Source organism: Arabidopsis lyrata, assembly GCF_000004255.2.
Source record: "Arabidopsis lyrata subsp. lyrata unplaced genomic scaffold ARALYscaffold_5, whole genome shotgun sequence".
Lineage (NCBI taxonomy): Eukaryota > Viridiplantae > Streptophyta > Magnoliopsida > Brassicales > Brassicaceae > Arabidopsis > Arabidopsis lyrata.
Window position 1 is genome coordinate 16558069 of NW_003302551.1, and position 13487 is coordinate 16571555.

At 34.8% G+C, this 13487-nt stretch overlaps 2 protein-coding genes across 2 annotated transcripts; one reads left to right on the forward strand and one right to left on the reverse strand.

Moving 5' to 3' along the window:
- The first annotated feature begins 450 nt into the window (after positions 1-450).
- LOC9312272 lies at positions 451-2555 on the forward strand. Its single transcript, XM_002876158.2, has one exon. It carries the CDS (start codon positions 933-935, stop codon positions 2328-2330), a length of 1398 nt encoding a protein of 465 aa, XP_002876204.1. The 5' UTR covers positions 451-932; the 3' UTR covers positions 2331-2555.
- Positions 2556-3503: 948 nt separating this feature from the next.
- On the reverse strand, positions 3504-4962 carry LOC9312273 (probable E3 ubiquitin-protein ligase LUL2). The gene is made up of 3 exons (XM_002877870.2): positions 4546-4962; positions 3939-4425; positions 3504-3839 (listed from the first exon to the last, which is right to left on the reverse strand). Exons 1-3 carry the CDS (start codon positions 4848-4850, stop codon positions 3720-3722), a joined length of 912 nt encoding a protein of 303 aa, XP_002877916.1. The 5' UTR covers positions 4851-4962; the 3' UTR covers positions 3504-3719.
- Positions 4963-13487: the final 8525 nt, after the last annotated feature.

Consider the following 13487-nt stretch of genomic DNA (forward strand, 5'->3'; position numbering starts at 1 on the left):
GAACCCTAAACTATACTCTTAAATGAGCATGTACATTCCAATAAATCGCTTGATATTATTATTAGGAAATAAATGTGAATATACAATTTACTGGTTATTAAATCGATTATATGCATGTTGAAAATCTCTACTTTTTAACTTTTATTTTTCACCTTTGATTTATAGACAAAATTGTAAGACATCAATTAATTCAAAAAAAAAAAGTTAATATATCAGATTAAACTAAGGATTAGTCTAACAATGTTCAGATTTCTACATGGCTACATGACTACATCATTTCTTCTTTCTTAGGATTAGTCTTAATCTCTTTATTTTGTCTTAAAATGATTATTAGGAAAATAATTCGATTACAAAATTACTGGTCCATTGGGATTTGAAAAAAAAACTCTTTACCGTATCTTATCATATCAAACTTTCGATCACTCAACGAAGGCTTCGGTACTAACCACGTGGCATGATGACGTCATCACTTCTCTTTCTCTCTTCCTCGTCCCTTCGCAGTTGTCACTTTATTACTTCACTTGAAGCTCTCAAGATCACAGATCTCTCGTTCCCTTCTGCTTCCAACTCTCTCCCCAGATTCCACCTTTACCTTACGAAACCCTAACCCCCAAATCAGCTTAAAGTTTCAATCTTTATTAAGAAGAGAGTTCGTCGTCTTAGTATGTAGCTAGATCTCAAGAAACTACGAATGGTTCCATCAATTGGGTAAACAAACAAAAAATGGATCTTTTGATGACACAGAGACGTGAATCGAGAAGGGTCTGGTTAGGATTACAAAATTCAATAGTTCTCCTCGTGGGTGGAAACCATACCTCCTCCAGGTTTTGCACTCGCTAAATCTCTCTTCTCTTCTTCTCCCTTAAAATCTTCTCTTGAAAATCATTCAAAATCAAATTCTTCGGATCTTGTTTTTAACTACTCGGATCTTTATGGGCGTTGAGATGTTGAAACTGAAATTGATGCCTAGCTCATTCCGTCGGCGCGTGATCTTACGCTCCCTCGTGATCGTTTGCGCTTTCTCTGTTGTATCTGTTTTGCGAAACCTCGGCGGAGCTTACCAAGGAGAGAATAGTAATAACACTCAGCCATGTAAGGTTGATGAATGCGCCGTGAATTTCGCGTTTCTGGGTCCGTTCCTCTTCTCAGGCAACGGATTATTATCCAACAGGTTCTTGAAACCTGTTTTGAACTACTTGGAGTCGGAGAAATGTAAGGAAAACATTTATTTGACTACTGAAGTTGTCAGAGAGCTTACAGGTATGAATCTGCTGAGTAATGATTCGAATGCTCTCTGTATTGGTCGGAGATCGGTTTCAGCTGTTCTTGCAATGAATCGACAAGGGATCTCTGATGTTAGTGTGGCTTATATGCCACCGGTTTTCGCTTTCAAGCATAGGAAGTTCACAAGTGAGCTACATTATGAGGATGCTTCTTTTGGCTTTGTGTTTTCTATGGATCTTGAGACAGTTACTGTCCCTGCTTCACTTGTTTATGAGATTGAGCGTATACTGAAGCCTGGTGGAACCGGGGCTATGCTTGTGGGTACTATTAGTGGGTCTGACTCTAACGAGTTGGTCAGATCGGTTTCGCCTGTTTCTTCATTGCTGAAGAACTCGAGTGTTGTTCATGTTGCTTCCTTGGGTGAACAGGTTTTGGTTGTGTTCAAGAGAGATGGAGAAGATAGTTTCCGCTTGGATCAAACTCATCATGACCTTCCTGCTGATTGCTCGTCTGTTCTCAAAAACCGGCCATACATTGGATTATTGGAGCCTCTTCTGGAGGAAAAACGTTCGGATTTTGAGAGACGGATTCATTACTTGCCCGAGTTCATTGATCACTCTTCTAGGAAGAGGCTGGTTTATATTGATATCGGGGCAGCGGATCATGTGAAAGCGAGCTCGAACTGGTTCTTCCCATCGTACCCAATCGACAGGAAAGCTTTTAATAGCTACTTTGTGCATCACAACACATCTATCTTGACTTCTTATGTCAAAAGCCCTGGCGTAACCTTCATCTATCATCCAGGACTCGCAGCAACTAAAACTACAACAGCCAGTCTTGGAGATCAAGAAGAACCTTTTGTGGAAGATGATAGCTTTGATTTTCTAGCATGGTTTAAGGAAACAGCGAGCTTCGCTGATTTTGTGGTTCTGAAGATGAACACAAGCAATACTGAGCTGAAGTTTCTCTCAGAGCTGATAAAGACAGGAGCGATCTGCTCAGTTGATGAACTGTTTCTTCACTGCACAGGCTACAGAGACTGCACTGGTATCTTTAAAAGCCTCAGAAACAGTGGCGTCTTTGTCCATCAGTGGTGGGAAGACTAATAATAAGCTCAACAAATGGAGCTTTCAAAACTAAAACTATGTTCTTTGGTAAGTTTGTTATGTTATGTTTTTCTGTTGCTACAATCTTTGCTCATGTATAGAGCAAAGCCGCAGAAGTTTGCTCCAGCGACCCAGCACTTCTGTGGTTCTAAATAAGCTGTCGTCGTTATGAACTTTGTTTTGTGTATGTGCTTCAATGGAAGTTTGCTATGTTGTGTGTTTCTACTGGTTTGGATACTCTGCTTATACAACTAATCACAAGAACCTGAACTCTTATAGTACCAAAGTAGCCTGACGATTTACCAAAATACTTAAAAGGAAAAACCGGAACTAGAGTGTCATTTGGCATAAGTAGTTTAGTACGTTGAGTTTCCAATGCCTGCATATATATATCACAAGAAAGAACACTGAGGAGCTGTCTCTAAACAAAGTTAGCAATCAATCAGGAGAAGAAAAAAAAAAGCCATCTTCTTTCTCAAATTCTCTCCAAGGATGTTTATATGTTACCATAACAGCGGTATCCCATGGTTCTGATAAGCAGATGACGCGTTCTTACCTCTCTCGTTCGCAGATTTTCCATTATCATCAACTGTATTACCAATCCCATAAATCTCTTGAAGAACATACCTATTCCCATTCACCCACAGGATCTACTTCAAGTCTCTTGCCTTGTTCTACCCTTATGATCTTTCTCTAAAACCGAATGAGTTATCTGACATATTGGTGTTTTAGACTCTGGATGAATCATCTTTCGATGATGCCTCTGTTTTCACTGCCACATGATACACATCTGTCTCGCATATCTCAAGCAAATCTGCCTTTGATAAAGAGGACACATCAATCTCATAAGCCAGCTTGAATCTCTGTGCCAAACCTTCTGGAAAGGGATCCGCCTTTGTCACATTAAAGTTACACTCTTGATTGGCCTTTGATCAGGTGGTATTGTAACATATATCCTGCCACTGGCAGCATTCGCCTTCCCAGTTTTCTTTGAGCGCTCAGTTGTAAATTGGTCATGGTTACTTATGAAATAAACACTTTTGCAGCACCGCATCATCACTTTTAGAGACTTTTGCCAATCGAATAGCAGAAACAGATGAGTTGATACGAGGATTGTTTGCCAGTCAACTCATATCTCGTGTCTGTTTTTCGATTAGCAAGATTCTCGAAGAGTGCTGCTGCTGCAGGTGCTTCAAAAGTTTTTCATTTCACAAGTAACCAAGACCGTCTAGATGATTTACAAAAAAACTTGGAAGTATAAACCGGAATGAAAGTGTCATTTGGCAAATGTAGTTAGTAACTTGAGTTATAATGCCTGCATATATACCACAAACAAGAACATTGGGAAGCACTCTCTATACAAACAGGAGAAGAGCAACGTAGCAAAGCTCACTGGTTCTTATCATTAGTGTTGACTGTTATCTCCAAAAGCCTATCCACCGGTTGTCTACAGATGGGACAGAGGTTTGTCTGAAACCTCAAAAGCTTTGCACAACCGCTACACATACACTACGAATCACAAAAACAAAAATCAAAGCTAGCAAATCAATCATGAAATAAAAGCTGTCTTCTTTCTCAAATTCTCTCTAAGGGTATTTATATGCTTACCATGTGCCTGCAAGGGAGAACAGTAGTGTCTCGTGGCTCCGATAAGCAGATGACGCATTCTTTTCCTCTCTCATTTGCATCTTCTCCATTATCATCAACTGTACTACCAATCCCATAAATCTCTTGAAGAACATACCTTTTCCCATTCACCCACAGGATCTGCTTGACCACTCTCGCCTTGTACTCATCCTTATGACCTTTCTCTAAAACCACATGAGTTATCTGTCTGTTTAGTGTCTCAGACTCAGGATGATCATCTTCTGATACTACCTCTGCTATCACTGCCACATGATAAACATCTGACTCGCTTGCCTCAACCAAATCTGTCTCAGACAAAGCTGAGAAATCAATCCCTGTTCCACAAGCCTGCTTGAATCTCTGTCCCATACCTTTTGCAAAACTAACAGTCGTGGATGGAAACAGATCCTCCTTTGTCGCATTAAAGTTACACTCCTTGCCTTCTTTAGCAAAGAACATCACAGAGATGCTGTTGATTCAAAAACCATAAGAACAAACCTTCAAAATGGCTAAATGGAAATCTCCAATATCTACCAATCACACTGTGAAAAGATCTCGAACTGTATAAAACATTGATCAAAATCATTACCTTCCAGGAACAGAGGCGTTAAAAGTGAAGGAGAGCAAAAACTTGCCAGGGTTTTGTTCATCAGGCTCAAATCTAAAGGTTTCTTTCTTCAAATTGATGTCGTTCCTTATAGTCACTGCTTCCTGGTGCTCTACGTATTGCAGCGGAGACGCCATCTCCCCATAAGGATACCTAGCACAATCTTGTTGGTGGTGGTACGGCAACGGATAATTGCCTTCGAACTGAGGATTAGGGTTTAGAGGCGGCGGCGATTGATGGTCTCGGTGATATTGGGGGCGGCTACCACCGCTTATGAAATTGCCCATGATCCACCTTTGCGAAATTGAAACTGCAAAATCGATACAAAGATCAAAAGAGAATCGGAGGAAACGAGAGGAAGATGATCGGGAAATTGAAATAGTACTAGAGGAAATCCGGTGTACATTTGCTATTTGATATTTTTAAATTGGTTAATGTTGTTTTAATTTTTACTAGGGGAGGTCCCCGCGCCCAGTGTGGAGTTGTATGTTGATTAAGACCGAATTAATAATTAATATTTAGAGTTATCAAGTTAGAGATATTTATTGAATTAATTTTGTCAAGAGTCTAATTTTTATAACGATATTAATATAGAATTATGGTAAAACGCTATAACTTTTGATATATATTATTAGTAATCAACAATTAATAGTGTTTTTGAATCACAAACAATTATTAGTGTTTATATCTTGATCTATATAATAGAATTAAATATAAAAAATCTATATATTTAAACCAACAATATATTAGCAACGCCCCGACCGCCACTGTCCATGGGTTCCCACGTCCAGTCTCGGTCTTTAGGCCCATCTTCTTTGTTTTGTCGTACTCTTGATTTTATGATATATTCATGCTTACTCGTTTCTTTCATATTAGCAACGCCCCGACCGCTACTGTCCGTGGGCTCCCCACGTCCAGTTTCGGTCTTTAGGCCCATCTTCTTTGTTTTGTCGTACTCTTGATTTTATGACATATTCATGCTTACTCGTTTCTTTCATATTTGTAATGCCACGACCGCCACTTTCTGTGGGTTCCCACGTCCAGTTTCGTTCTTTGAGCACATCTTCTTGGTTTTGTAGTACTCTTGGTTTTATGACATATTCACGCTTCCTCGTTTCTTTCATATTTGTAACGCTCCGACCGCCACTGTCTGTGGGTTCCCCACGTCCAGTTTCAGACTTTAATTTGGGCCCATCTTCCTGGTTTTTGTTGTATTCTTGATTTTATGACATATTCATGCTTTTAGATTGTATGTCACTGGAGTTTTTCGTAGTTGGAAACAAATAATTAAAAAATATAATCTCTTACCATATCTCTTACCTACCAAGTAAGTCATCTTGCTCTTTGAAGTAGTTATGTACGTAAAATTTCAATGGTATAGAAACAGGCATCTCTTTTGTATATATCGTGTCATATTTATCGTCCCTATTGTAGTATCTTTGTCTCTACCTTCGCCATTGGTCGCTGCGTAACCCTTCAGTTGATCTCTTGTTTATAAAACCCATATAAAAAGTTGTAAGAGAAATATCATTTTCTTAACTGTATCGTATATGTATTTGTAGTATATTGATCTGAGATTGCAAAGATGTATGCCTATCAAGAAGCTCTTAGCAAAGTAAACACTGAAGATAGGTACTAAAAATGAGAGGATTACAGAGAGCAAGTATCTATCCCTTAGAAACCACTATGTGCAACTGAGAATAATTCATATATGTACATACATACACATGTATACAACGTATTGAAGCTTTTAAATTTAAATATCGAATGCTACAAAACTGGAAAATTGCTTGTGGAGAAAGCAATATGAACGTGGCCACATATATAACAAATAACCGATTATGCTTGTCGTAGATCATTCTCTTTCAAACCAAAAGTTTTACCTAAACAACATATCAAGTGACTCACAAGAGATACATAAGAGCCATATCCTAAAAATATCCGGCAAAGCAAAAACGCTCCAGGTTCGAGAAGGAAGTCATTGGAAAATTTGAGTATATACCAAACTGGAGAGTAATTCGGCTACAAAGAGAGATGTGTTAGCTTTGAAGAAAAAGCTATGTGATGCTCTACCTTTTATTTATGAATTTTATGCTATGAATATATGTTTTTGTTAGGGTTCAACTTCAGTCTCCGGATTAGAGACTTATATTCATCCGACAAACAATTCGATGTCACAATCAACGCTACAAAATTGGTGGGTTCTCTCTATTAACAAACAAAAAAATTCTGGGGTATATATATTTTTTTTGTTTTGTTAGATCCATACGACGAAGAACATGACGAAGAACACCAAAAATTCTCATCAATCCGGTACGTTTGATCTTATTTTTATTAGTTTAATAATTACGGTTATGTCCGAATCTGAAATAACCATGGCTCCATACTCCTTCACACCATGGCCACATATCATCGGAGTGGAGACGATTTCAAATTCGGAGCTTCTCTTCGCATATAAAATCATACATATGGTCTCTTTGTTTCGGGTTCCCTCTACAATAATTAGTACATATTTCAAAACTGAGCTACAAAAGAGCACATTGGATTTTGGTAAACATCAAGATTGCTTCCTACCTTCCAAGAAACATGATAGACTAATTCACATCCAAGACCAAACATTAGCCACATAAAGCCTGAATCAAATTAAACGATCTTAGGATGCTCTTCATAATCCGTAAGTTAAAGAGACTTGCATTAATATTGCAAATTAGACTCTAGAGGTGCACAATGGTTAATCAGAGTGTATCAAAGACGACGAATAAAGCATGAATTAGAATATCAGCAGAGGAAGCACACAAATATTCAATAAACGTAATCAATCACTGAGAATAGCATGGACCCAACTTTTGAAAGATTCATAAAAAAGGAAGATTTTTCCTATGCAACAATATTCAAACAATGAGAAGATCAATGATTGATGACTAACCATACAACCGAAGCAAAGCCATAAACAGAAACGAAAGTACTAAAGAGCCACAACAGCAGTGATACGACATTTGTTTCCTCGCACTGGAAACAATGACGTGCTTCCATAAATCCAATCTAGTTTTTATGGAAAACAAACCTGCATTCATAATAAACACTACTATTAATTATTATTTTTTATGCAAGAATTAAATGGCAGTATAAAAAATTCAATGGTTAGTGCCGAAAAAAAAAGCAAGGATTAGTTATGATATCAAATCAAAAAAAAAGCAACGATCTTAGGATGCTCTTCATAATCCGTAAGTTAAAGAGACTTGCATTAATATTGCAAATTAGACTCTAGAGGTCCACAATGGTTAATCAGAGTGTATCAAAGACGACGAATAAAGCATGAATTAGAATATCAGCAGAGGAAGCACACAAATATTCAATAAACGTAATCAATCACTGAGAATAGCATGGACCCAACTTTTGAAAGATTCATAAAAAAGGAAGATTTTTCCTATGCAACAATATTCAAACAATGAGAAGATCAATGATTGATGACTAACCATACAACCGAAGCAAAGCCATAAACAGAAACGAAAGTACTAAAGAGCCACAACAGCAGTGATACGACATTTGTTTCCTCGCACTGGAAACAATGACGTGCTTCCATAAATCCAATCTAGTTTTTATGGAAAACAAACCTGCATTCATAATAAACACTACTATTAATTATTATTTTTTATGCAAGAATTAAATGGCAGTATAAAAAATTCAATGGTTAGTGCCGAAAAAAAAAAGCAAGGATTAGTTATGATATCAAATCAAAATTAAATATCAAGCAAGGTATTTACATAAAATTAAGGCAGTGGAGGATCTAAGAATTTTTTATATGACAATATCTATAACTAAACAAAGAAAATTTATATATTTTTAAAACAGAATCATTATTTGTTTTTTGGTAAGATTAAAACCGAATCATTATCATATTAGTAAAATTATCATTTATTTATTATTATCCACGTTAATTTAAAAGTTTAAGAGAATATCTGCTTTTTCTCATAAAAAGATGGAATAATAACATAACTCTTTTAGATTTATAACTATATTTGACATTATCATATTAAATCTATTAAGATAAATATATTTCTTTTTGAAAAATATAAATAAAATGATAATATAATTAATATAGATTTACAATTATATTATTATCCATGTCAAAATTTTAAAACATTTTACTTTTTTCTCACATAGGAAGATAGAACAATAACGTAACAGTTTAAGATTTACAACATAAAAATAATATCAGAATTGGAACGCCAAATCATAATCAACACAATTAACACAACTCTAATGGGAAATTAGAGTTATCTTGTGATTAAAATACTAAACAAACAAAACTAACCGAAACAAAACAAAAGTCTTCCTTTCAAAATCATTAACGTGACGGATTGCTGACTGATTAAGTTGAAGTTTTAGGCATTTAAAGATCTAGAAAGATGATTAAGGTTAAACATTTTTATTTATTTTAAACAACGTTTGAATGTTGACAAAAAAAGAAGAAGAGAGTGTTGGGACCATCGGGAGAGACAACGTTGAGCAGCTGCGAAAGAAGCCAACGTTATCTATTATGTTCCTCAGAGTGTTTGATTTGACTTTTGATGACATTACACTCCTGTCCACTTGTTGTCTCGAAAGTTCATGCAATGGAAAATTATTAAACAAAACAATTTACTTTTATGTATAAATCCTAGGGAAGAACCGATCAAGCTAAGATCAATGGTTGTGGTTTTAGTACCGTATACTTCTCAAATATACCCGTTGAATAACGGAAATCCGCAAGACGGGGAGGAGACGAAGTCAACCTAGCTGGCAAAGGAGCTAACCCAGCTCCTTTGGTCTTATTTATTGTCATATGTATTTAGCAAAATATGGTATACAAACCGAACCAATCAACAACAAAACCTGGTTTTAAATTGTTGTATATTTCTCAAAAGTCAAAACCCATAATAACCAATGGAACATAAGAAGCTAATGCAGAGCATACTTACGCTTGGAGTAAAGAGTGATGCAAGCTTCCATTGGCACACCCGAAAACGCATCAGAGCATGGAAAGAAACCTAAAAACCAATAAATTAAACAATAATTAAATCTTAGTGCATGGAAAACGAATCCTATACATACCAAAGTCCGAATCTCAGTGCCTTAGAATGACCTCGATACCAAAAACTTTAAGTTACTACTTCCATATATGTAATATTTTAGTTTGGGAAGAGAGATTGGCAACGAAGAGTAATTCCTGAATTTAACAGCCAAGTTTGTTATCCCTAATCTAAAGAGAGGAATACTTAAATTGTATTAACGACAAAAATTAGCCTCCTCTGAAGATTCATCCCTGAAATAAGTCATCTTTCTGACTTTGTGGCAACTGTGTTATCAAAAGTTGAGTGTTTCTTCTGAAAAAAGACATATTTGAAAATAATAAGAACATGTACCTCAACAAAATCGGGAGGTACCTCATCTTTTTACAACAAAAAGAAACATACCAAACCATCGATGATTACCTTCTCAAAAGTTGAAACCAAACTTTTTGATTATAAAAATTGATTAGTGGTGAAAATAGTGAAACCATAAATACAAAAAAAAAAAAAATCAAATTTGTACATATAAACTATAAGATCACCTGTTTATTCATTGAATTAGGTTAAAATTTTCCATACACCAGTTGACATCGTCCCCTCCATACATCCACCCTACAATAAAAAGAAAAATTAAAATTAGGTAGAAGCAAAAAAAAGTTTGAAAAAAAAGAACAAAAAAAACAAGGGTTATTTATGATCTGAAATTGAATACCATGAGCAAGGTATTTATATTGAATAGGAGGCGGTGCATGATTTAGGGTTTCTAAATTTTTCGACGATAAATACAAAAAAAGAAAAGAAAATTTACATATTTTAATAAGCAAATCACTATCATAATAATAAATATTTGTAAAACTGCCATTTATTCATTGTTATCCATGTTTATTTAAAATAATATTTACTTTTTTCCGTAAAAATATGGAATAATAACAACTATTTTAGATTTACTACTATATCTGATACTATCTTATAAAATATATTAAAATTTAAGGGAAAATTCCTTTCTGTTTCAAAAATAAGGCGGAACAATAATATAATTTTTGATTTACAATAGATAGACATGCATGGCATCCATATGCGTCATGTCACGCTGATCCATATTTTTTTCCAAAACTCGATCTAATTGCTATTATGTGCAAAAATCACCGCCGTTCACGTTCATGTTCACGTTAGCACTCCATACCTTAATTCACATGTAAACCTCTTTGCCTATCTCTGACTTCAGCTCTCTCATCTTTGAGTCTCCCCAAGAAAGTTTTGACACCACACCAACATTTCATTCGTCAAAATTAAATCGAGTTTGCACAAGGTTACAACCGATTAATAGGAGGTCTTCTACCTTCTATTTACGATTTTATGCTATGAATATATGTTTTTGTCAGGGTTCAAGTCAATCTCCGGATTAGAGACTTATAATCATCCGACGAACAATACGATGGCGTGATAACCGTTTCTAAATTGGTGGGTTCTCTTTCATTGATCTACATATTATTTTTTTGTTCGTTTTTTTTCCAAATATTTAGATTGAAACGACGACGAACACGACGATCATACCAAAAATTTCATCTATTCCGGTACGTTTGATCTTTATTTTAATTAGTTTAACAATTAATAGCCGTTTACGATTAATTTCGGATATCTAAATCTTATTAATTTGAGTAAGGTTAGAATAGTATTCTTTTCTGTTTATATTAATGCTCCGATTAATAATTTTCGGATATTTGACATTATCATCTTAAATATATCAATATTATAATAAATATTTTCCTTTTCCGATTTTTTTTTTTGGTATAATTCCTTTTCCGATAAATTATGAAACAGATCTGTTTACACAAAAGGTAAAAAAGAAAAAAAAAAAAAAAAAAAAAAAAAACCCATCAACCGTCTCCATTCACACGTTTCTTCATTATGATCACGAATTCACGTTCATGGAAGCTTCATCATACATTAACACTTACAAGTTTCTTCGTCGAGTTTTTGTCCAAGGTTTCTTCGTCAACTCTGTATCCAAGGTAATAAATATTTGTTCTTTTCATTGGTTAGAATTATAGGGTGCATGATAGTATTGACGTCTTAAAGACATAACATGGTTAATTATCATGTTTATTGTTTCCAAAATTATTTTTTCCTGTTTAATTCCGAAATTCAATTTAATTTTTCCAAAATTAATTAGATTTCATTAAGGGTAATTAAGTAATTACGTAAAATCAAGGACTCAACAAGAGCCGAGAGTCCGACACGTCAGCAAAAACACTTCTCAAATATTGTTATATATAGATTTAGTTTCTTTAGTGAAAATGCGAAAAATCATGTGATACTATTAATTGTTTAGTTTTACATATTTATCATTTCCACATTAATTTTCATTTACAAAATTAAGTAGAAGAAACTAAAAATTAGTGTATATAGTATTTTCATTTATCTCCCGTAATTTATTTTCCATTTGTCTCTAATCATATTATTCCGTAGTTCTATATATTTTAATTTTATCTTATATATTAATTATTTTATGGTTTCTAAGATTAGATTACTATCATATTAGTCCATATAATAATAATTTAGCTAAACACTATTGAGATGGTTTTCTATGTCAAATAATCATAATAATTTCGTAATGCTAAGTTCTAGCGCGGGTTATTTTTTTTGTGTTTGTACTTTGTACTATGTTGATAGGAATTAGAAGGTTATTGCCTCGTCCATTTTACATGAGCTTTAATTCACCGTGAATATACTACAAGTTAAATGTATTTTGCATCTTGTTACCCATCTCGCTCCTCCTGAAAATGTTTTCGTTTCTTTGATGACCCTTTGTCACCTTTACCAATAGATACTCATCAAACTCAACCCCTCCCAAAACATCATCTAACTTAGGTGATTTAGTTCTCTTTATCCACCAGCATAAAAAAACTCATAAATGCTCACATACTACACATCACAATGCAAAAATAGAACAAAAATGTTAAACAAATAAAGATTTGGCATCAATGATTATGCATAATTCAAATGCTTTAAACTCTATTTTCCTAATCATTGATAGTTTGTTCTTAACTAAATGAATAAAAATGTAGTAATTTTGCAGTGTTGTTCTACTTGGCCGTCTCTTATCTTTCAGCACCACCTCTACTTCTTTTCTTTTGAATCCTGAAAGAAACAATTATATTGATAAACAATTGATTTGTATTATTAGCAAGTTAATCGATGATGTAGGTAGGACCTAATGATTCACATTTACAGCTTCGTGAAAATATAATTAGCTCATCATATTAAAGATTCGAACACGTATGTGTCACTTTTCTTTTCGACAATCTTTGTGACTTGAAAAGCATTATTCGTCTCCTTCAGATTTCCCATGCTTAAGAATCTGAAAAAGTAAAGTTCCACACATGGCGACTCTTATCTTTGTGAAAATCTCCCTAATTGACAATATTTTGCACTAAAAGAATGAAATTCTAGAATTTCAAGAATAACGAAGGTCTTTGGAAATTACTTTTGGTTGCAAATACGAAAACCTTACACAATTCAGAAAGTGGATCGATACTGTAGTCATCTTTGCTGCCGTTGACGTCCTTAATAAATCCTTGCAAGATCTTCTTTCGCGTAGTCCTTTTGTTCCTGCAAATATATTGTTCTAATACCGTAGTCGTCATCGATAAGCGTGACGAATTATAAACTGGAGATGAACGCTAGGGTTCTGTGTGCAGCGGCGTTTCGAGGATCGCAAGCCTTGTCGTTTTTCATGCCTTGCGGGTGGACGGTGGTGATATATCGATCTAGATCTCCCATTAACGTGACTATTCCCGACTGTTAGCCTTCAAAATCAAAAGGGAGAAAATATTTCAAGTAAATTTGTTACATAGTTTTAGAGTTTACAAA